Genomic DNA, 23,117 nt, shown 5'->3' with positions numbered 1-23,117 from the left:
TTCTCTGCTAAATTACCTTTTATTTAAATGCTATGCATTTTTTTGTGCCTGTTGCGAATAAGAATGGGACGTTTCGGCTTGGTTGATTCAGCTCGACCAATTCGACGACGTGGCCGATTCGGCGGAGGGTCAATTCTGCATCGACCACGGCAGCCAGCATTTTTATAAAGATTTTATCACGTTTTTTTTTTTTCAAAAAAGTATTAAGATAAACAATATGAAAATATATCACTTTATCTGTTTAAAAAATCTGTCAATATTCACCGTTACACCAACTGAAGACGCCTCAACATTTTCTTAAAAAATGATGACTTTTAAAGGCTTTCGGTTATGCTGAAAACAAATATCGCAGGGAAAATTAGCGCAGACAAAAATTTTTCGAGATATAAATAACTGTATTTTGTTACGTAATTTCTAGTAGTTGTATTTGGCGGCCATCTTTGCCGTTTCAATGAAATGATATATCGAGCATCGGGCCGGGATCAAAGTGTAGTATCTGTTCCGATAGATACTGCACTTAAGATAATTTGTACCAGTCAATGGAGGGGAAACCCTCTATACTGGGACAATTATTATTTTTGGTAACCAGAGTGACCCCTTTTAGGGGAGCTGGTTTTTACCTCACATTAAAAACGGCCTTGTGCCTAATTTGCTCAGTGGGGGAGCAAATAAATACCATCGAGCATGCGCGCGCACGCTGCAGTGAGCAAACGATCTGTGTAGTAAACTCAACGCAATTCCGAAAGTCGTTCTTAACATGGGGAAGTAGGGGGGTATTCCGAAAGAAACGACGTTGAATAAACGTTTCCATCTCGTAGACTCAACTACACGCATCACGTGCTCACTCTCCCATTTTATTGAAACAAAGATGGCGGCCAATTCAAACTACTAGAAATTACGATGTATAATACAGGTATTTATATCTCGAAAACTATTTGTCTGCGCTAATTTTTCCATGCGATATTCGTGTTCAGCATAGCCGAAAACCTTTAAAAGTTGTCGATTTATCGGAATATGTAGAGACGTCTTGAGTTGGCGTAACGGTGAACTTTGACCAAAATCTCCTTTTGGCTAATTATTTTCTAATGAATTTTTTAAGGATTAAAATCTTAAAAATATTTAAAATTTTAAATTTATTAAAAAATATGAAATTGTAATCTCGTTGTTGACGATTGAGTGTTATTTAAGTTTTTTTTTGCGTTTATATCACTTTAACTGTTTTCTTTTTAAAAGAAAAAGAATGTTTTTACAAAACTGTTTTTGGTTAATTATTTTCTAATGAATTTTTTAAGGATTAATATTTAAAAAAATATTTTTAAGTTTAAAAAAAAAAAAAAATTAATTTCAGCTTAAACTGAACTAATCAACCGTGTGCCATAAACAAAACTTGGACTATAACGACGAAGTGCTAATTTGACGCCGAATCAGCCACACGCCGAATCAGTCAAGCCGAGACGGCCACACTGAAACGTACCAAACCCGTTGGGGCATACCTAGGTTTCGTCCATCTGGTTCTTCTGGATTTAGGAGAAGTTCCGGATTACAATATTACATAGATTTAGTTGCCCATCGGGCTTGTCCAGTAGCAATGTGAAGTCCTGTTTTCTTGTGTGCTACACATGAATAAAGTTATAAGATAACCTCACTTTCTCGTCTCAACGTAACATTGTTAATTACGTCCGAGTTGTGAATTTTCTGCTTATGTTCAATCGGCGTTTGGTTTGCGATTCGCAAAATAAAAACAGAAGGTGGAGGAAAAAGTAGTAGTGAGAGCGGAAGAAAAAGAAAAGAAGTAGGAGGAGGAGGAGGAGTAAAAGAAGAAGAGGAAGAAGGAAAAGGAAAGAAGGCGAAGAAGGAAAAGAAAAAAAAGGAAAGAAGAATGAGCTCAAGGAGGAGGGAAGGAAGACGTCGAAAAGATGAGAGAAGCAAAAGGAGAAATAGAAGTAGAAAAAAATGTCCGAAGACGGGAAAGAGTAAATATAGAAAGAAGAGAAAGAAAAAAAAGAGTTAATCCGTATTAGAAAAATAAATAAATAAATAAATAGTAAACGTTAACTAGTTGACGCCGTTAATTAATTTGAACGCGATTTTTTTCTAGATCAATTGTGAATCCCATCATAAAAATAATCCGAAATATATCAGCCAATCAGAAAGCAGGATCATCATCTCATGTTCAAGATGGAGGTTCAAAATGGCGGAAACAATCAACAAAATGCATTGTTCGTTATTTTTGTTCCTATTTTTTTTTCTTTCTTCTTTTATTTCCGTTTTGATGTATTTATATTTTTATCTTACAACTTTTTCATGTCCCGTTAACTGCAGATCATGCAAACATAATGATCAACAAGCGAGTGTGGTCTGTGTGCAAAGTTTTTGACGGTGTTTTAAAACTGCTTTGTCTTCCTCACCGCTCTCTACCGCACGTTTTCTTTTAGTAAAACAGTCTTATCTAAAGCGGTGTGTCCGCACAAAAATCCATTCTGAATACGAACAAATAAATAAACCGAATCGAAAAGAACAAAAAAGAACAACAACAACAATAAAAAAAATAAAATGAAATAAACAAACTAATAACAAAAAAAAAACACAAAAAAAAAACAAAAAAAAAAACGCACATACTCGGCACGACAAGCAGGTTTGAAACCGCATCACAGCATAACCACTACAGAGGCACACACTAAAAAAAGAAAGCTTTCTTGGTCAAATTTTCCAGCAGATAGATGCACTATCTTTAAACGACCGTTCCATGAATTTCATAATCGATATCGATGTAGATAAAAGGGGCTTCCGAAGGTGGAAAATGTAACATGATATATTTAGAACGAAATAAACGTATATTTAGTCAGAGGAACAATCAAATATTGCCAAAATACAACGGCGGCATATGAAGTAGTTCCCATGTTTAGAAAAGACTCTTCCAGTTGTATCGGCGCTAAAGAAACGATCAGCTAGCTCTTAATCGGTTAATCAATAAATCGATTAAATTCATCAATCCTTATAACTAGTGACGGGAGCTTGTATTATCTGTATTATTCAGATTACTGATCTCATCTTTAGTTTTAAATGGTTACCACATATTAAGACCCGGAGGCCACGCGGGGATAAGGGTTAATGTGTGTGTTGTACTCATTGGGACAGTTGCGTAATAATCGTTTGTAGAAGTAATTTGGTATAATTGGATTATTTACAAGGACGGTGCAATAAGAATTTGTTTACGTTGAACTTGAAGACGACCATATTGTAGTCAACTGGAAAGCAGACCAGTAGAACAGAGTTCCATGGACAAGCAGTTCTAGGGAATAAACTTTTTTCATGGAATCCACGTTTAGGCTTAGGCACCGACGGAGAGTGGGGGAATTTATTGATAGTGATTTTGGCTAGACGTGTGGTTTTGTGAAAATTGGCGATCTCAGTCGAACACTTGCCATGAAAATAGCGATAGAGCACAGTCGCAACGTCTCGTCTGTGGGAAAGAGGTTGCAGTTAAAGTAAAAGGGCATCGTCTACTAGATTACAAAGTCTGTTTTGAACTCTGTTAAGGCAGGATAGGGTGCCCCGAGCAGCTTCTGTGTAGATGTGAAAACAGTTCTTCATCCTATGAGGTACCTGGCTTTTATACAGGTAGAGGATTGTATCGGCAGTGATATACCTTCTGGAGCAGTAGAGTGATCTAACCATTTTTCCAGCGATCTTAAGTGTTATTCTCCTAACGTTTCGGTCGATTTAAACTTCAGCTTTTTAAGCGAATCTTGTCGAACTCAAGAATCTACAGGGAATTTCGAACGAAAACCTTTATTTAACCCACGGGGGTAGTATATTCTCGTTGCGTCAGCCATGACTAGGTAGAGTTCTAAGTCATTTTAGTAAGTACTTTAGCCGTTATGCCATATGTTCTCGAACAAGGACTCGTGGCGTAACGGTTAAAGTGCTTGATAAAATTCAGCTTTAACGTTACACTCTTCTGAAAGTTAAAGGTTTAATTCCCAGGGCGTGCGACACTCAAAATATAATAGGGAATTACTAAGAATTTTTGGCTGACGGAACGAGATCATGTTACCTTCGTCGGTCAAGTAAAGGGTTCCGTTCGAAATTCTATGTAGAATCCCGAGTTCGACAGAAAGAGTTTTCAGTTCAACAGAGACATACGCGATCTTTTAAATATTGCCAATATTAATCAGTTAATATTAATATAAATTATTAATTTTATTACAAAACTTTTCAGACGTTTTAGTTATTTTACACCTTTCATGGCAAGGACGAAATACGTCTTATTATACCAAGGTCGAAGCTCAGTGACCACAAAGCTTAGAAAGGGATAACATCTTGAAGGTGCGAATAAAAAAAGTTAAACAGCGAGTATTCATTCGTTTACTATGAATTAGATGGTTATTGTTGACATTCGTATCCTCGATATCTTTCTAGTTAGAATTTTTTTCTAGAAAGGCATCATATCGGGTACTTATTGAAGGGATCACGTGATGGTCGCCAACATCCTAGGTGAAAATGTTTCAGCGGAACGAACTGGATTCGACCTTAGCACACTTATGTAACCAGTTCCTTTCCTTAACCACTAAGCTGCCATCATCGCAAGCTAGTGTTTATAACTATCAATACAGTTATTTTTTTTATTTTTTTACATATAAATTTCCCAATTGCGCATATAATTTTTATTAATTTTATTTATTTTTTTACCGGAAATCGGCTTTAAAAATTAACAAATCTCTTTCACTTTCATCGCCACGTTGCTAATTATAGTGATATTTTTTCTTTCATTTTTATTGTTTATTAATCTCGTTAAGGACATACATGGTGTAGCCGAAAATATCACCAGATTTAAGCCCTTCAGACGTTTTGTGGATGCCAAGAGGAACAGGTCTTTACAACATCCTCCTCAAACTTTTGACAGTTTGAAAGGAACGGCACGAAAGGAAACTGGCGTATTTTCACTTGAAATGATACGTAGTGTCATGGAAGGCTCCTGGGGACATATCGACATCAGAGTTATCCCCCTTTAAGACAAAGCAGTCTCTAAGACCGAGTTGCCAATAAAAGGAGTCAGACCATCCAAATTTCGTGATAAAACGAGATTTTGCTGCTAGCATTTGCATCGCACGTGATCGAGAAATAAGATTGCATTTCGTTCTTAATTTATAGCCGGCCACCCTACTTAAGAGTTTTGAGCATGTCCACCGAAAGAAAGGATATCAATCTTTGCTTCTTGCGCTAGCTTTACTTTTTTATAAGTATAGGGTATGCATTCTTCTGTTGTTGGAAAAAAATGTATGGTGAATGCTTAATCTGTTATCCAGCACATCTCGTTTACTGGTTTTATTGTTTGTCGTAGACACACTACTAATAAATAAAATGTATTTATTCCCGACTTGATTAATAGAATATACTTGATATCCTTTGCTAAATATTCGTCATGACGATCAAGGGTGGTTAGAATAATCAAAGAAAAGCAATGCCACTCTTCTTTGCATCTTGGTGTATTAGCCACCAAAAAGTGAGCCTTCGGGTCGCCCCAAACTAGAGTTGATTCATTTATTTATTTGTTTTTTTTATGAAAACCTTACCCAGACATGATATAAAAATACTCAGAACACACCCCTTCACTGTAAAGTTCCCTATGATGGATTTTTTTTTCTTTCTGGATTACCTCTTTGGTCTCCGTTTCCCCAACCGTGCCAACATGCAATGAAATTAAATGTAATGTCAACAAACATCTTATTGCCCAACCTCTTTACCCAGGTGCTATTTTCTTCCTTCCCACCGCAGGTAGAGGTGACACAAGGTGAGACGGTGGAGAAAAATCAAGCCAGCACCCCCAAAGGAGGAGCATTCTGGTTTATTAATAATGGCCTGGGCAGACCCGTCGAAATTTCCTGGTAGGAGCGCCTTAGCCAGTAAGCAATAAACTTACTCCAACCAAAAAACGGGAGGCAACGGTCTGGGAAGGTGGACCTCCTAGAATTGCACAAGACATCAGCCGTTCCTCAGTCAAAAGGGGAAAGTCCATTTCGAAAATGCTTCATATTTTGTTAGCTTTGGGGTCGAGGTAATTTCTTACTGTTTCCTTCCTATAAATCTGACCTTTATTACGATAGCCCATTACTCTTAAGTAACTATCGTTTGGACGAATAAAAAAATAAAATAATATTTCAGAAACAGTAAATAATGTTTCTGAATTTTTGAGATGAGAATTGATAATTCGTATTATTTGGATTATTATAACTACTGTTCTCGTCTGGAGCGTTAATTTCACAGCCTTACGATCGATGTGACTTTCGATCTTCTTCAAGCGTACCTTGGCGAACACTAAAATCTGCATAAAATAATACATAGGTAAAACACTAAAATTCAAAATTAAATTAAAATTTAATGTACAATAATCTACCTAAGCACATTCAATTACAAAAAACTACCGATTCAAAATATGACTAGCAAATGATTATCGGGTGTCAAAAAGGAAGTCTTGCTAATGATCGAGAGGAAATATTACGATGTGCCAATTCATATTTATATTTAGATGGCCCGTGTAGATTATGCTTAAACAAGAAGCTAGAAATTAAAATTTTAATAATCTCCAAACATTCTAAACCGAAGAAGTGAAATAGAAACCAATGGTAGACGCAGAATAAACATTATTGCATAATAACTACTACAGTTTTCGCATTATTTGGATTCTTTGAACTAATGTTCTCACCTTGAATGTTATTTTCACAAAGTTTCGATCGATGTAACCTCCGACCTTCTTCAGATGTATCTTGTCGAACTCTGGAATCTTTCTATTGAACTCGAGAATCTACATGGATTTTCTAACGGAACCTTTTATTATTTAATCCACGGGTGTAGTCTGACGTAACGGATCAAATACTTGGTATTTCAATTGCAAGTCATACTCTTCTGGAGGTGGAAGGTTCAAGGTTGAAAGTGCGTTCGACAGTCAAAATACAAGAGCGAATTACTTAGGATTTATTCCCAGTCATGGTTGATGAAATGATAGAATGCTACTCCTGTGGATTAAATAAAGGATTCTGTTTGAAATACCGTGCAGCTCCCCCATTTTTTAGTTCGACAAGATACATCTGCAGAAGGTCAAAGGTTAGATCGGCCGAAACGTTGTAAAAATATAGAAAGAATCCAAATAATACAACAAAGCAGTAAATATCACTTTTATTTTGGATGACTATTTTATATTAGCAGGGAAATGATCACAAATTTGATTACACATAGAAAAAAATTAATCCACCATGGAATTTCTATGGTTCTCGCTACTTGATATATGAAATGCGAAGCGGTCGAATAGAGAATTTCGAACATGTTTTGCTATAGACAACAAACCAAAAAAGTCGCCAAGAAACAAATAAATATTACCAAAGGCAAAATAAGGCACTCTTCTACCAAACTGGATACATTTCTGGCGTTTTAACTTATTTTAAAGTGTTTATTCAGTTTGAAACACAACTAGTGCTGATCGCTTAAGTTAAAACGGCAACAAAGATGGTAGGATTAATCTTTGGAGTCTGGAGAATCGCTCAAAACTCGGAAACAAAACAAAATACTGATAGAAATACGCCGAATAAAAATTGCAGTGAAATTTATTTGATATATTTCTACCATTATTTTTTAAATTTATTTTCGAGTTTTGACCGATTTTCAAGACTCCAAAGGTGTCCACAATCTTTATTCTAGTTTTAACTTAAGCGATCGGCATTATTTGTCTTTCAAATCGAATAAACCCTTTAAAATAAGTAAAAACACCAACAAGTTATCCCGGTAGGTAAAAGAGTAACTTATCTTGCCTTTGGTAACATTTAATTGTGTTATATTTGTCTATTGACCATTTTTTCGGTTTGTTGTCTATAGTAAAACATATCCAGAGTTTCTACTGGAAAAGCAACAACACTGACCATTTGAACTACAAACGAAGGGACTAGGTGCTTATTATTTCTTTCTTTTTTTTTTGGCGGGAACGGGGGTCACGTGTCCCTTACCTTTGGGATCTTTTGATTGGTCTGCGAATGAAAGCCGCGTTCAGATTATTAATATCCACGTCGCAGTTGGAGGAGGCCGACTTGGTCACCCGGTTGGGTGGCTCCCCATAGCGAGAATCGCAGAGAGGCGAATCGGAAAATGTCACCCTCAACTCCTTGTTCTTCGCCGGTGGCGGAGGCGGTGGGGAAGGAGGGAGGTGGTGTTGCTGCTGCTGATGGTGGCTGTAGTTGTTGTTGTTGTTATTGTTATGTTCGTAGTGTTCTTGTAGTTCTTGATGATGATGGTACTGTTGTAGTTGCTGTTGTTGTTGTTGTTGTTGTTCGTGGAGGTACGGATCTTCTTGGTTGTTGTTGTTGTTTTGTTGCTCGTAAAGGTGGTTGTGCTGGTGGTATTGGAGGTTGGTGGTTTGGTGGTGGTTATCTTGGTATTCGTGCTCTTGGCTAAGAAATGGAGAGGATGAGTATGAGGAGGAGGTGGAGGTAGTGAAAGAAAAGAAAAAGGCGACGACAAAGAATGCGAGGGATAAAAGAAAAAGAGCAGGTGTGTTAGACAGAGAGAAAAAAGGAGGAGAGGTAAAGAGAGAGAGAGAGAGAGAGAGAGAGAGAGGGGAGAGAGAGAGTGTTTGTGTATAGCAAGAAAACAGAGAGTAATATAGAGGGACATATATATATATATATGTATTATATTACATATAGTGATAGAGAAATAAATATTAAAAAAAGACGAGAAATAAAGATAGGGAGAAAGGGAAAGAGAGAAGAGGAGAAGGAGGCGGAAGAAAAAGAAGAGAAGATATATAGAAGGGAGAGACAGAAAGAAAGATATAAAGAGATGGAGAGAGGAATAAAGAAAGATGAGGAAGAACATGAGAGAGAGAGAGAGAGGGGGGGTGGAGAAGGAAGAGTAGAGAAAATAAAAAAAGCAGGGAAGCAAAAAATTGAAAGAAAGAAAGAGGAAAGAAGACAAAGAGGGAGAAAGCAAGAGAGACAAGAGAGAGAGAGAGAGAGAGAGAGAGAGAGAGAGAGAGAGAGAGAGAGAGAGAGAAATAAAATATAGTCAGCCATGAACTGAATAAAACTGAATTCAAACGTAAAAAAACAAATTGAAATGTACACTAGATCAATAACACAAACATAAAAAAATGAATCGGTTTTCGTAGGACAGAATGAATAATCAATATTATTTCTATTAGTAGTAATTACAACGTTAACAATAATAACGTCAACAATAATATCGTCAACAATAATATCGTCAACAATAATATCGTCAACAATAATATCGCCAACAATAATAACGTCAACAATAATAACGTGAACAATAATAACGTTAATAACAATAATAACGTTAAAAATAATACCATTAACAATACATTTTCTCCACAAAACTTATGATGCTTATTAGGATAAAGTGGACTAATCGATTAAAAAAATATATGCTTTTAAGCAAAAATAAATATTGCGTACTTAATTTTAATGTCGAAAATAGTAATATATCCCAAAATTATGAAAATTCATCGAGTAGAAAGTTATTTATAGTTAAAAGTATTTTTTTACGGAAAATTGGGTGAAATTGCATTTTTCTTAAATGTTATAATGTAGACGGTGAAGAGTTCACACATAGGAACATAACTCGGAAAGGATATTTTATGGCTTCCAACATTTCTAAACTATTTTTTTAAGACACAACATCAGTTGTTCTATTCCATAATTTTCGTAATTGTTGGATAAATTACTATTTTCGGCGTGACAATTAAGTAATATTGTTTTTGCTTAAAACGACATATTAAAAAAATCCATCTGTCGCCTCTATCTTTGTTACACGAGAAGGGCTGTCCTCTTCTCATGTAAGTAAGAAGGCAGACTAGATAAGTGAAAATCATATTAGGAAAAGGCTAGAATCGAACCCTGTAGGCAAGTGTTAAAAGATAATGGATAATTCAAATTCTTGGAATGCAGTCGATTGTTAATTGTTTTAGAAATAACGAAATGTTATTTATGTCAGAAAAAGAGCGATTTTAGAAATAACTGGATATTAAATATGTCAGTTAAAAGAATGGACAATGCGAGTTGAGAGATAATGACAAAAATAGGTTAGATAATTAACAATTAAAATTGGGAATTCTTTGTTTACACAAAAGTGTGTTTGGACAGACATATGTAAAATCCATGTAAAATTTAGTCACGTTGGTTGACAGCGCACATAAACATCATAAACGTCATAAACAAAGTAGATTCTCAATATATTGAGATAAGGGTTCTAAATTAGGGAGATAATCAGAGAATCACACTCACAGCCATAGAGAAAGGGTCAGAGAGTGAATCTGATACCCTTAGAGGCGAAGGGTGGAAGAGAGACTATGTAGCTATACAAGTTTGAATTCCTGACATCATCAATCGGCTGACCGAGAGATAAAGGAATCAGCTAATATTTTGTAACTGTTTGTCTTCGTGTCATCATTCCACCCACTGAAAGGTAAATGTGTTTTGTCATCATCTTTAATGAACTTTGTATAACCCTCTTCCAAGTAATATATCTCCACCATCATCAATAATGTAATCCACCCTCCTGTACGTTAACAAGAACTGTATAAATGTCTCAGCTCCGTATTAATAATATGAAGTCCCCAAGAATCCTCACTGTCGTCGTCGTGTGTATGTAATCTATATAAATGTCCTTATCCGCTGTTCTGAGTCGCCATTAAACATGTCTCCAATATGCACCGGCTACACAACATCTTAAACACTAAACTTATTAACGGAGAATAATATAAGGATGCGACATCTTTGACTAATGATTTAATTGAAACGTTCCAAATAACGCGTTGAGTTTTTTTTTCTGTTAGTAAAATAAGTCCCATATATATGGCTGCCGATTATAGCGCATAGGTAAAACCGCAATGCACATAGCCATGAAAATATTATAGTAAAAAATTGCATCTATTTTAACATTCTGCATAGCCGAAATAAGTATTTCATGAAGGAAGTAAAAGCGAAAGTTATTCATTAAATATCCTGCTGCAAGGATATAAAAAAGAATTCGCTAGTCAGAAACAACCATCGATTTGTCAGACATGAAGCTACATGGGTCTAAAATCGAAAATCACACTGACATTTCTTCATATATATATATATAGTTTTAAAAAAAATAATAGGCGGAAGTTTCTCGAGAGCTCTTTCGGCTATCATCTCGTCATGAGAAAATCGCTAGCAACCTAAATAATATTGTGTCGAAAAATAAAGAGTTATCAGACTCTGCTATTGGCCAGCATTTGGTTGACAACCCGTGCTGTGCCGATAGATATAAAATAGATTGGTTCCAGGTGCTACATAGAGCGGACTCCAAAAACCATTTAAAGATTTTGGAGGCCGTCTCTATTGCGGTGCGTCAATCTTCTTTGTGCTGGCAAAAAGAAACATCAAACGCATTGTTTCTCTTTGGGGAACTTTGAATTTTTTCTCCCGCTTGTTTTTTTTTCTCCCTCGTTGTGCCAATATTTTAATCGTTTTTAAACGTAAGTAAATTTAATTAGTGTCCCCGTACTTTTGGCACATTTAATAAGTTCCCCATTGAACTCTTTATTTTTCGACACAATATTATTTAGGTTGCTATCGATTTTCTCCTGACGAGATGATAGCCGAAAGAGCTCTCGAGAAACTTCCGCCTATTATTTTTAAAACTATATATAAATTCTGTACCTCTAAACATATATATATATATATATATATATAATATATATATATATAATATATATATATATAATATATATATATACATACTTGTTTATTGTTATATAAACATGGTCACATCCTGCTGCTACAAATAGCCACTTGTTTCAATCAAACAACAGATATCATCAGGCAGCGACTTGACTATTCAAAAGTTCAATGAATAATCCAGGTTATTCATTGAACTTTTGAATAGTCAAGTCGCTGCCTGATGATATCTGTTGTTTGATTGAAACAAGTGGCTATTTGTAGCAGCAGGATGTGACCATGTTTATATAACAATAAACAAGTATTATCAGCTCTTTTTATTGAGCACTATCTAACAACCTCGTTGAATTCATTAGTCCATTACTTTTGAATAAAAACCCGAGTATATATATATATATATATATATATATATATATATATATATATATATATATATATATATATATATATATATATATATCTCGTAAAATGAAAATAAAATGTACATAGCTGAACACTACATTGCAGTTTCATGGCATTACCCATCAGGAGGAGCATACTTGATAGGCCGCGGATGAGCAATTCCTGATGTTCTATCAGGTTAACAAGGAAGATTTTTAACTTTTACATTCAGTTGAACATATCTCGGCTCAAACAAAAATTTATTGATCGAAATAAGCATCATCAATAACGTATCTCCCCTCCTGTACGTTAACAAGAACTGTATTAATGTCTCAGCTCCGTATTAATAATATGAAGTCCCCAAGAATAGTCACTGTCGTCGTCGTCGTCGTCGTCGTCGTCGTGTATGTAATCTATATAATGTCATTATCATCCGATATTTTGAGTCGCCGTTAAACATGTCTCCAATATGTACAGGCTACACAACATCTTAACAAACACTAAACTTATTAACGGAGAATCATATAAGGATGCTACATCTTTGACTAATGATTTAATGGAAACGTTCAAAATAATTCAAGCCTTAGGACCATACATGTTTTTCTTTTTCAATATGTTTCTTAAATATGTACGATTTCAAGGAAGATGAAAATGCTGTATTAAAATGATTAAAAAAAAAAAACAAACTAATAACATTATATATTTTAAAATCAAGTTGACAGATCATAATATGGGCAACACTAACGTAAAACATAAAAAAGGGCTCCTTCAGTCTTTGACAGACTATGGATACCCACAATGGGGTGCCTGCGCATGAAATTTTGTGACAGGGTGTGTGCAATCTCCAATCACACCTCTCCATAATCGACATTTCTTAATACCAGTGGCCAGTGAAGTGTGTACAGGACGACTGAAAACAGATGCCGTGATAAGCGGAGATCTCATACAACGCCTCGAATTCCCAAATGGTTACCCATCTGGTACTAACCAGGCTCCATTTCGGTGATCTGACAGGAACCGGTGTGTCAACGCGATTATGCCGTAACGTAAAACATATTTAGATGGAATTTGATGAACACAGAAATGATGGCAAGTAAGAGCAATATGAATCTGAACAAATACATAGAGGATATTGCAAAGGCTGCTGCAAAGAAGGTGGGTCCCCTCTATCGAGCTAGAAGACTACTCACACCTGAGAGTATCCTGTACTTCTACAAGGCCACCATTCGCCCATGCATGGAGTATTTTTGCCACATCTGGGCTGGTGCATCTACCACTAGTCTCTCTCTCTCTCTCAAATAGAGTCCAAAAAAGAGTTGTCAATCTAATCGGTCCCACTTTTTCAACTAAGCTCCACCCCCTGTCCCATCGCCGCAATGTTGCATCACTGTGCCTGTTTTACAAATATTTTAATGGAATGTGTTCTGATGAACTCGTTTCACTTGTGCCCCCTCGACGTACATATCCCCGACAAACCAGCTTATCAATAAGATCTCACCCCTTTCACTTTTGATGCCCCTAAATGCAAGAAAGCTTTCTATTCTAATAGTTTCTTCCCTCGAACAGCTAGACTTTGGAATTCCCTTCCTACTACCTCCTTCCCTGACTGTACTGATATGCAGAAGTTTCAATGTAACATAAACAAATATTTTGTTAATCTTTCCTAGACATGGCCCCAAATAGTAGCCCCTTACGTCCAAGTGGCAATATGCTTTGTAAAGGGAGAATATGAGTAATGAGAAAAAAAAATGGAAAAAATAGAAACACTCGTCTATCTGAAACCACTATCAATAATTCCCCCCACTCTTTATCTGTGCCTAAACCTAAATGTAGATTCCATGAACAAAGCTTCTTTCTTAGAGAAGAGACGTGGCGAGCCTGTCGCTGTTCTATCGTTATTTCCATGGCTCGTCTGAGCTCCATTCTCTGTCCCCCCCTCGCCAATCTTTAAAAAAAAACACCCGACTAGCTGAAACCACCGTCAATAATTTTCCCCACTCCTTATCTGTGCCTCAATCAAAACATAGACTCCATGAAAAAAGCTTATTTCTTAGAACAGCACGCCTATGGAACTGTTCCGCTTGCCTGTTTCCCTCCCGACTTCAACCTGGATGTCTTCAAGTCCAACACAAACAAATTCCTGATGAACCGCTCCCCTAAGTAATGACACCTTATCAATTCTCCAATACTATTGCTACACTATCCCATTGATTACTGTACACACAATAACCCTTATCCCCGAGTGGCCATTGGGCCTTGATAAGTGGTGAACTCCATGTAAAAAAAAAAAAAAAAGAACTGCACGCCCGTGGAACTGTCTTCCGTTTTCCTGCTTTCCAGCTGACTACAATATGGTTGCCTACAAGTCCAACGTAAACAAGTTCTTGATGAGCCGTTCCACTTAAGTTAATAAATTTACCGAATTTCCATTACTAACGTTTACTATATTGTCCAAGACTACTGTACACTCTTTAACGCTTATCCTCGAGTGGCCCCTGGGCTTTGGTAAGTGGTGATGACTATGTAAAAAAAAGAATCAGGGGAGAAACTTTTGGGAATTATCAGATATAAATATTTAACAGAATTCGATCTATGTACTGATTTGGTTTACTTGTTTTGTTTTATAGCAAAGTTTTTTCGACTTGTTTAATGGAGAATCCATTAAATAAGTCGAAAAATTACAAAATTAATGGAGAATCCATTAATTTTGTAAAAAATCTAGTAAAAAATTACAAAAAAAAAAGAAAGAAAGGACAAAAGAAATCGAATTCCAAATCTAGTAATTAAAAAAAAAAGTTTTAATGCTTCAAGTTCTTTATATCTTCAAATATTATTTATTCATGGAGTTTAGTTTGGTTGTTTTGTTTTATGGCATATCAATAATTTTTGTGGTATTTAATGCCGAATCTAGTAAATTTGGAAAAAAAATAAAACAAACAGTTTTTATGCTTTTAGCCTCCGTGCCAAGATCACGGTGTAGTATCTGTTCTGCTGCCACACTTCACCTTTTCTGTCCTTGGTCAGTGAAGGAGGAATCCTTCATGACTGAGACAATTTTAATTTTTTGTTCCTATCCAGAGTACCCCTTTTTGGGGAGTTGGATATTCCCCATATCAATAACCGACATTGTGTCTAACTCTGCCCTTGTGGGGATGCAAGTAAATAAGAACACCAATTTTTGGTGCATTTCAGGCCAGGAAGCCAGTATCTTTAGACAGCCTGATCTGGCAGAACCATATCTGTGTCTTAATATTGGAAATGTCTCGTTTACTGTAATGTTATGGTTTGAATTTATGATATGCTTTACAAGAGAGACTTCGAAAAGAGCATGGCAAACAAATATACAAATATATAAATAGAAAATAAATAGAAAATAAATAAATAGAAAATTAATAAATAGAAAATTAATAAATAGAAAATTAATAAATAAATAGAAAGTTAATAAATAAATAAATCGAAAATAAATAAATAAATCGAAAGTTAATAAATAGAAAATAAATAAATAGAAAATTAATAAATAAATAGAAAATAGTAAATAAATCGAAAATAATAAATAAATAAATCGAAAATAAATAAATATATAGAAAATTAATAAATAGAAAATAAATAAATAGAAAATAAATAAATAAATAGAAAATAGTAAATAAACGAAAATAATACATAAATAAATCGAAAATAAATAATAAATAAATCGAAAATAAATAAATAAATCGAAAATAAATAAATAAATCGAAAATTAATAAATAGAAAATAAATAAATAGAAAATAAATAAATAAATTTAAAATAAATAAATAGATAACTAGAAAATAAATAAATAGATAACTAGAAAATAAATAAATAAATAAATAACTAGAAAATAAATAAATAAATAAATGGAAAATAAATAAATCGAAAATAATAAATAAATAAATAAATAAATAATAGTTTTACTAAATTCTCTTAATTGACGTTTATCCTGATGCACGTTTCTTGTTATTATATAAATTATTATATATAATAATTCATATTACTTCATAATATAATCATTCTCTCTCTCTCTCTCTCTCACACACACACACACACACACACACACACACACACACACACACACACACACACACACACACACACACACACACACACACACAGGAAGTCACGGTGGCTAAGCGATTCACGATACGAACTAATAACCTCAGTGTGTCACGTTCGAGTTCAGTTCGTTCCATAAAAATACTTTCACTTGGGGATTTCCATCATCTAGAATCAAAACGGAAAGCAAAAACTGTAGCATTCAAAGCTGGTGACGTTACCACTGTACCAACGTGAAACGCATATGAACTACTTAAAAATAAACTAAGATGAATGTACAAAATGTCTAACGATTTTTTCAATTTTTATCCTTTTTTGACTCTTAAAACTATTTTAACCGACTAAAGGCAAGACCGTCTTAAAGACAAGATGGCCGGTGGGCAAAAATAATTTAATCTGCTGACGTCATCACGGATAGTCCATTAGTTGCTTCTTGACACCGGTAAACACCGGTAGTCACTCGTGGATATCTCCATTCAGCAAAGTAAGTTTTAACGTGCTCCCCCCTGTATTTAATACGATGTAACTATAATTTAATTCAATATTATCATCCTAAGTTTTTTACCATTCAAAAGAAGAAGCTTCAAATAAATTGCTAATATTAAAAAAAATTTTTTTACAGCATACAAAACTAATGAAAATGCGAGACAACATCGACTCTTTTGAAGAGACGATTTTTTTAAGCTGTTGACACACATGTTTGAAAAATCTAGCAAAAATTAATTTTCCTGAAATTTTCAATATTTAAAAATAAATTATGCCGGCTGATAACATTTTAAAACTTTTTTTTAAGGCTAGAAAGATAAAATTTAAAAATACTTACTTATATATATATATATATATATATATATATATATATATATATATATATATGAAACTTAAAAGTAAAAAAAAAAAAAAAAACGCGCGTTCATTTCGGGTTTGTATTACTGTACACATAGATTCGAAAAAGTTGTCAAAAAACAAATATATGACAAATAAATGTTATCAAAGGCAAGATAAGTTACTTTTCTACCAAACTAGATGTATTTTTCGTGTTTTTATTCAATGTAACATATTTATTCAGCTCGAAAAACAAGGTGTTATAAATAAAAAAAACTAGAAAAAATATATGTCAAGCTATGTCACGGTAAAATATATTGAGCGAGATTTTAACAGTATTTTAACCAGTTTTTTATTTATAACACCTTTTCCTAAACTTACCGTGTTAAAGAGGGAGTCAGACGCCATCTTGAATTTTTCAATACATCGGTAAACACTGTATGCAATATTTGGAAGGAGTGCTCAGTTTCTAATACAGCGTTCTAGTAAATCGATCCCCCACATTGGAACCACTCAACGAGAACACGCACACCCCTCTTATATAAAGAAAATTTCATTTATCAATCTAAGGACAATGGTATTATCGAATGTATTTCGTATTGTTTTCACTGGCCACCATGTTTTTTTCGCGAAAATTTAAATGCGATAATGGTTTTCAGCATACCCGAAAACTCCAAATCTCAATACTCCTTATGTCAAATCTCGAGTTTGTAGACTGAAAATTAACAGAGTAGTTTGGTAGGGAAATGTAGAGACACAGACACACACACACAATTTCATTTTTATAGATATATAGATACTGTATTGGTTATTATATTTTTATATAATATATAGTAGTGATTTTTAGATATCATTTTGGTGCCATCAGCCAGAATCGAAATCAAAATATGTGGCTTTCCATCCAACCTAATTCGTTACCACCTGATCTAAATCCACACACATATAAAAACTTAAAAAAATAACGTTGTTAAAGATATAACTGTATATGTGCGCATGCGTAAAAATAACACGTGTAGTGAACTTACGCCGGCTAAGTTCTAATTGTTTTTATTATGACTCATTAGCAACTATTTTTACTGGCTAAAAAACAAATGGAATTTTTTTCCAACAAGTCCAAATCCCCTATATATAAAGTTTGAAGTGTGTAGACCAAACATTGACAAAGTAGTAGCTTGGTAGAGATAGTTCCTCACACAGGCGGACAGAAACGGTCACTATATATATCTGAGAGAGAGACAGAGAGAGAGAGAAAGAGAAAGAAGGAGAGAGAGAAAGAAGGAGAGAGAGAAAGAAAGAGAGAGAGAAAGAAAGAAGGAGAGAGAGAGAAAGAGAGAGAACGAGAGAGAAAGAGAGAGAGAACGAGAGAGAAAGAGAGAGAGAGAACGAGAGAGAACGAAAAAGAAAGAGAGAGAACGAGAGAGAACGAAAAAGAAGAGAGAGAACGAGAGAGAACGAAAAAGAAGAGAGAGAACGAGAGAGAGAGAGAGAGAGAGAGAACGAGAGAGAAATAGAGAGAGAACGAGAGAGAGAACGAGAGAGAGAGAGAGAACGAGAGAGAGAGAACGAGAGAGAAAGAACGAGAGAGAAATAGAGAGAGAGAGAGAGAGAGAGAGAGAGAGGAAAAGAAAAGGACGGTTTATTCGCCAGTTATACAAGCTCACATTATGCGTTCGTCCCACTCCCCTTGGTGTTTTGGGGATGAGAGTCTGTGACTCTGTTGGCAGACAGAAAAGAGAGAGAATTACCATTTGTCGGAAATTACGTGAAGTTCTTAACTTCCGTGTATCCATTGAGATCATTATTTTGATCCCACATTCGTCAATCAATTCACCAGCCGTATCTTGAACTCGAACGGGGGGCGGGGGGCTCATTATGTAATAACATATTATGCGTCGTATTTAGTTGCGGTGACAATTTATTAATACAAGAATTAATTGAACCTACTTTACGGTCGTACAAACTTTTAAATCATCTAGACATTATGATGTTTGATAAATAAAACGTATATACTAAGGTGACGCAATTTGCTTGAAGTATTAAGTGTAAAATGTATTCAGATGAACTTTTAGAATGCTATCACATTGCAATAAGTTGAAACATGTTGGTGTTGAGAAGAAAGACAAAACAAATTGATTTTCTTTCCTTGAATTTTTTTTTGACTAAATCTTACTTGAATCAGTAACAACCTCTACACACTGCTTTTATGCGTGTAAGCCAGGGACATTATCGGGAGCTAGTGGGGCGTAGCAAAAAGGAACCGCTAGTGAAACGGACGGGGATGTCGTTGGAGGAGGTCCGCTCCCAGTGGAGTTGGGCGCCGAGACGGGACTTTCTTACAAATTCGGAATTTTCCCTTACCTGGCGATTTGTCCGGAACGCACTGCCCCTCCTTGAGGAACTCAACCTTTACAATGAAGAAACCTGGGTCTACTGCCTGCGCTGCGACGAAGACATGAGAGAAACAGCCGGTCATGCCCTTTTCCAATGTAGCAGGCTCAAGACCCTCCTACGAGGTAACGAGGTAACGGCTCGCATCGATGCCAAGCGCTGGCTTGAACTCGACGAATCATATTTTGTGGAGAACATTGATCCGCCGCTGCCTAGGGAGAAAAGAATGTTTTTTCTAGCGATACTAGCAGTAGCGAGGATGGTCATATGGATCACACGCCTCAAGCGAGTCCACGAAGGGATATCTGTTCCGGATCGGGATCTGATCGTCTACTTTAAACATCTGCTTAAAGTAAAGATCAGATGCGATTGGAAGAGGTTGCCTCGAGTGGCCTTTGACAAGAGGTGGGTGCATAACGCTAGCTTGTGCATCCGACGAGGCGCCAAGTTTGAATTCGTGTTACCACCATAGGCATGGCACATGCGGTACTGGGTCCTACGGAGCCCATCCCGCTAGGTTAGACAAATAAAAAGTAAAGAGACTCTTGACTGGTGGTACAAATGAGATCCTGTCCCACGATGGTTTGTTTTTTGGCACTAGAGAACCTTCCGAGGCTACCCTACCACTACCCCCCCATCTTTTTGTTTTATCATCCCCTGATCAACCCCTACTCGAAGGTCGCCACCTAATATATTCCCCCCTTTTTTGTTTTTAACAATCTATTTATTTTACTCCCTACACCCGATATGAATTCTTCTCAATCCCCATTTGGGATCTCCCCGCTTGTTTTCGGTGCCCCGGAAAACAGTAGGCGATCTAACTACTTAAATTAGCTTAGGGAGGGACCTGACTAACAATGCACTTGGCAATTTTATTTTTTGTACATTTTTTCTATATTTCCCACTACCCAAACACGAACTGTTTTTCTTCCAAATTCAAGAACTTTTTATTTTTTCCAATGAATTAAACTTTTTTCTCTCACACACACACACACACACACACACACACACACACACACACACACACACACACACACACACACACACACAAAAATTGTATATATATCGTTATTGCAAAAACGCTGGGGTTTTCATTAGTTAGTTTAGATTCCACAGAGTGAATGAGGTATTGTGGTAAATGTTGCCAGTCAAGAGTAAAGTCGACAAAGACTCCAATTTTTTACTTTAGTTACAAAGACCCTGCAACACTCCCCTCCCCAGATCTTATAGGGCCTTGTGCCTAAATTTGTTTTGTCTTTTAGAGAATTTACTTTTTAAATTTTTTAAATTTTATATTGGAATTTTTTTAATTGTAATTTTTTCTTTAAACGAAATAAATTAAATATAAAGATCAAAGTGTAGTATCTGTTCCGGCAGATACTGCAAGCAAAGACCATATGTGGGGGAAACCCCACATATAAGACCTTGGTCAATGTAGGGGCAACCCTTCATACCAATTGTCACTATCCAGCTCCCCTACTCCCCGGGGAGTTGGTCCCCATTTCCCCTTCACTCCTCACATTAAAAATCGGCCTTGTGCCTAATTTGCTCGGTGGGGGCGCAAATAAATACCTCAAAGTGTAGTATCTGTTCTTCAAATTCTGCACTTCAATTTCTTGTTCTCTGTCAGTGGAGGAGAAATCCTTCACGACTGAGACAATTTTTATTTTTGTTCCCTTTCTCCACGTTAAAAAACGACCCTGGTGTCTAACTCTGTCCCGTGGGGAGGCATTGTAAATAGGAACATTTACAATATTTTATTTTATTTTTTTAAGTACGGCATAATATTTAAAGAGACTGCATTAAAAATAATATCTAAAATAAAAATTTCGTGCGGTATACATTCATTAGTAAATTATTAATCGAACGCAATTACACGAACGTATAACATATCGAGAATTGATTGAAGCAATAACAAATAAAGGAAACCTGCTTGTGGATCGATATATCGATCCGTTAGAGCCGCATAGAGGCCAGGATTCTTGTCGACAGACTTGTAATAATCTAATTCCGTTTACCTCGTTCCCAAAAGCCCCTTTATTACAGAAATATGGATTAGCTCACCAATCGGCGAAGATGGATAACAGCATAGTATGATAAAACTTTATAACAACACTGATAGTTTTAGCTGGTGACTAGTTAATAGAGTGCCGTTTTTGCGCATGTGCTGCTGCTGATGGGACGTGTCCCTTAACCCTCCGGGATCGTTGAGGCGCTTCCGCTTCATTATCCCATGCAGCGTGTCTTGGGCACGAATAGCCTGGCGATGCCGATCACTCTTTAGGCCCCGAGCACATACAACACCTAGCATTATCAAATAGTCACCCATTTTAATACTGGCCAGGCTCAACGTCGCTTAACTCCGGTGGTCTAACAGAAACCAGTATGTCAATGTGATTATGCTGTGTGTGTATATGTATATATATATATATATATATATATATATATATATATATATATATATATATATATATATATATATATATATATATATATATATATATATATATACACACACAGCATAATCACATTGACATACTGGTTTCTGTTAGACCACCGGAGTTAAGCGACGTTGAGCCTGGCCAGTATTAAAATGGGTGACTATTTGATAATGCTAGGTGTTGTATGTGCTCGGGGCCTAAAGAGTGATCGGCATCGCCAGGCTATTCGTGCCCAAGACACGCTGCATGGGATAATGAAGCGGAATATATATATATAGTCATCCACATACAGTACTGTTTCGCTGTTTCACAGCTCATCAGTGCGGCTAGACAGGCAACTACCTCAAGCTAGGATTGAAACCCGACCGTTTATACGGCAGTCAAGGCTTCTAACCATTACGCTATTGGCGGCTGCTTGAACGAGTAGTGAGTTTTAACGATGTTATTTCATTTATTCACATTAAATTAATATACGAAAGTATAAATTTATGCGTAAACTTTAAGTATGTACTTCAAAAGTGCTCAATACGTAGGTAGAGCTAGTTAGTAAGTTATAAAATATATATGGCGATTAAGCTACACTGAATATTCCGCGTTTTATCCACTCTAGGACTCTTCAGGCTTAAGCGCGTAAGCCTGAAAAGTCCTAGAGTGGATGAAACGCGGAATATTCAGTGTAGCTTAATGGCCATGTATATTTTATAAATTACTACATATATATATATATATATATATATATATATATATATATATATATATATATATGCTGCGAGTATTTACATTTATAAACATACTAAACGTGTCAGTCAAAGTCGTAAAATATAGTTGATGTCAATCTGAAGGTTAATATGTTGATTGTATTCATGTGGAGTTTTTTTTTTTTAAGATAAAAAGCTTTTGTTTCAGTATAAATTTCTTTTTCTGTTTTGTCCGTGAAGGTGAAAAAGAAACCACCCGTTTAAAAATTCTTTTTCGGATATAATTAGCTGGGAAATGATAAGAACTGAATAAAGAAGAAATAAAAACTTTATATAAAACCCAAACTTTTTGTATTTTTATATTTGTCTGTACTATGTGTTATCAAGATAAAATCAATCAAAATTAATTTGAGAATAATTAAGGTTTTGTTTGGTTGTTTTTTTACGTCACTTAAACTCCTTTTTTTAAAAAGTTATTTAATGCCGAATCAAGTTATTTTGGTAATGATTTTACGCTTCGAGCTTTTTTTAAGTAAAATAAGTCCCATATATATATGGCTGCCGATAATATCTCATAGGTAAAAACGCAATGCACTTAGTGATGAAA

At 35.5% G+C, this 23,117-nt stretch overlaps 1 protein-coding gene across 9 annotated transcripts in view; it reads right to left on the bottom strand.

Annotated features, from left to right (window-relative positions):
* Positions 1-23,117, bottom strand: part of LOC145261151 (uncharacterized) — a 1,211,790-nt gene that overhangs the window by 353,789 nt on the left and 834,884 nt on the right. For 8 of the 9 annotated variants that reach the window (XM_080119457.1, XM_080119452.1, XM_080119454.1 and 5 more), the window contains one exon: positions 7,998-8,438. In XM_080119457.1, the coding sequence (XP_079975583.1) occupies positions 7,998-8,438 (441 nt within the window). Of the gene's footprint in view, positions 1-7,997; positions 8,439-16,209; positions 16,314-23,117 lie in introns of those variants that run through there. The other variant, XM_080119455.1, reaches the window with a different exon arrangement.

Source organism: Euprymna scolopes, chromosome 37 (genome assembly GCF_053919585.1).
Source record: "Euprymna scolopes isolate OS-2025 chromosome 37, ASM5391958v1, whole genome shotgun sequence".
NCBI lineage: Eukaryota > Metazoa > Mollusca > Cephalopoda > Sepiida > Sepiolidae > Euprymna > Euprymna scolopes.
Note: the sequence above shows the minus strand (reverse complement) of the source record. Positions and strands in the feature narration are given on the sequence as shown.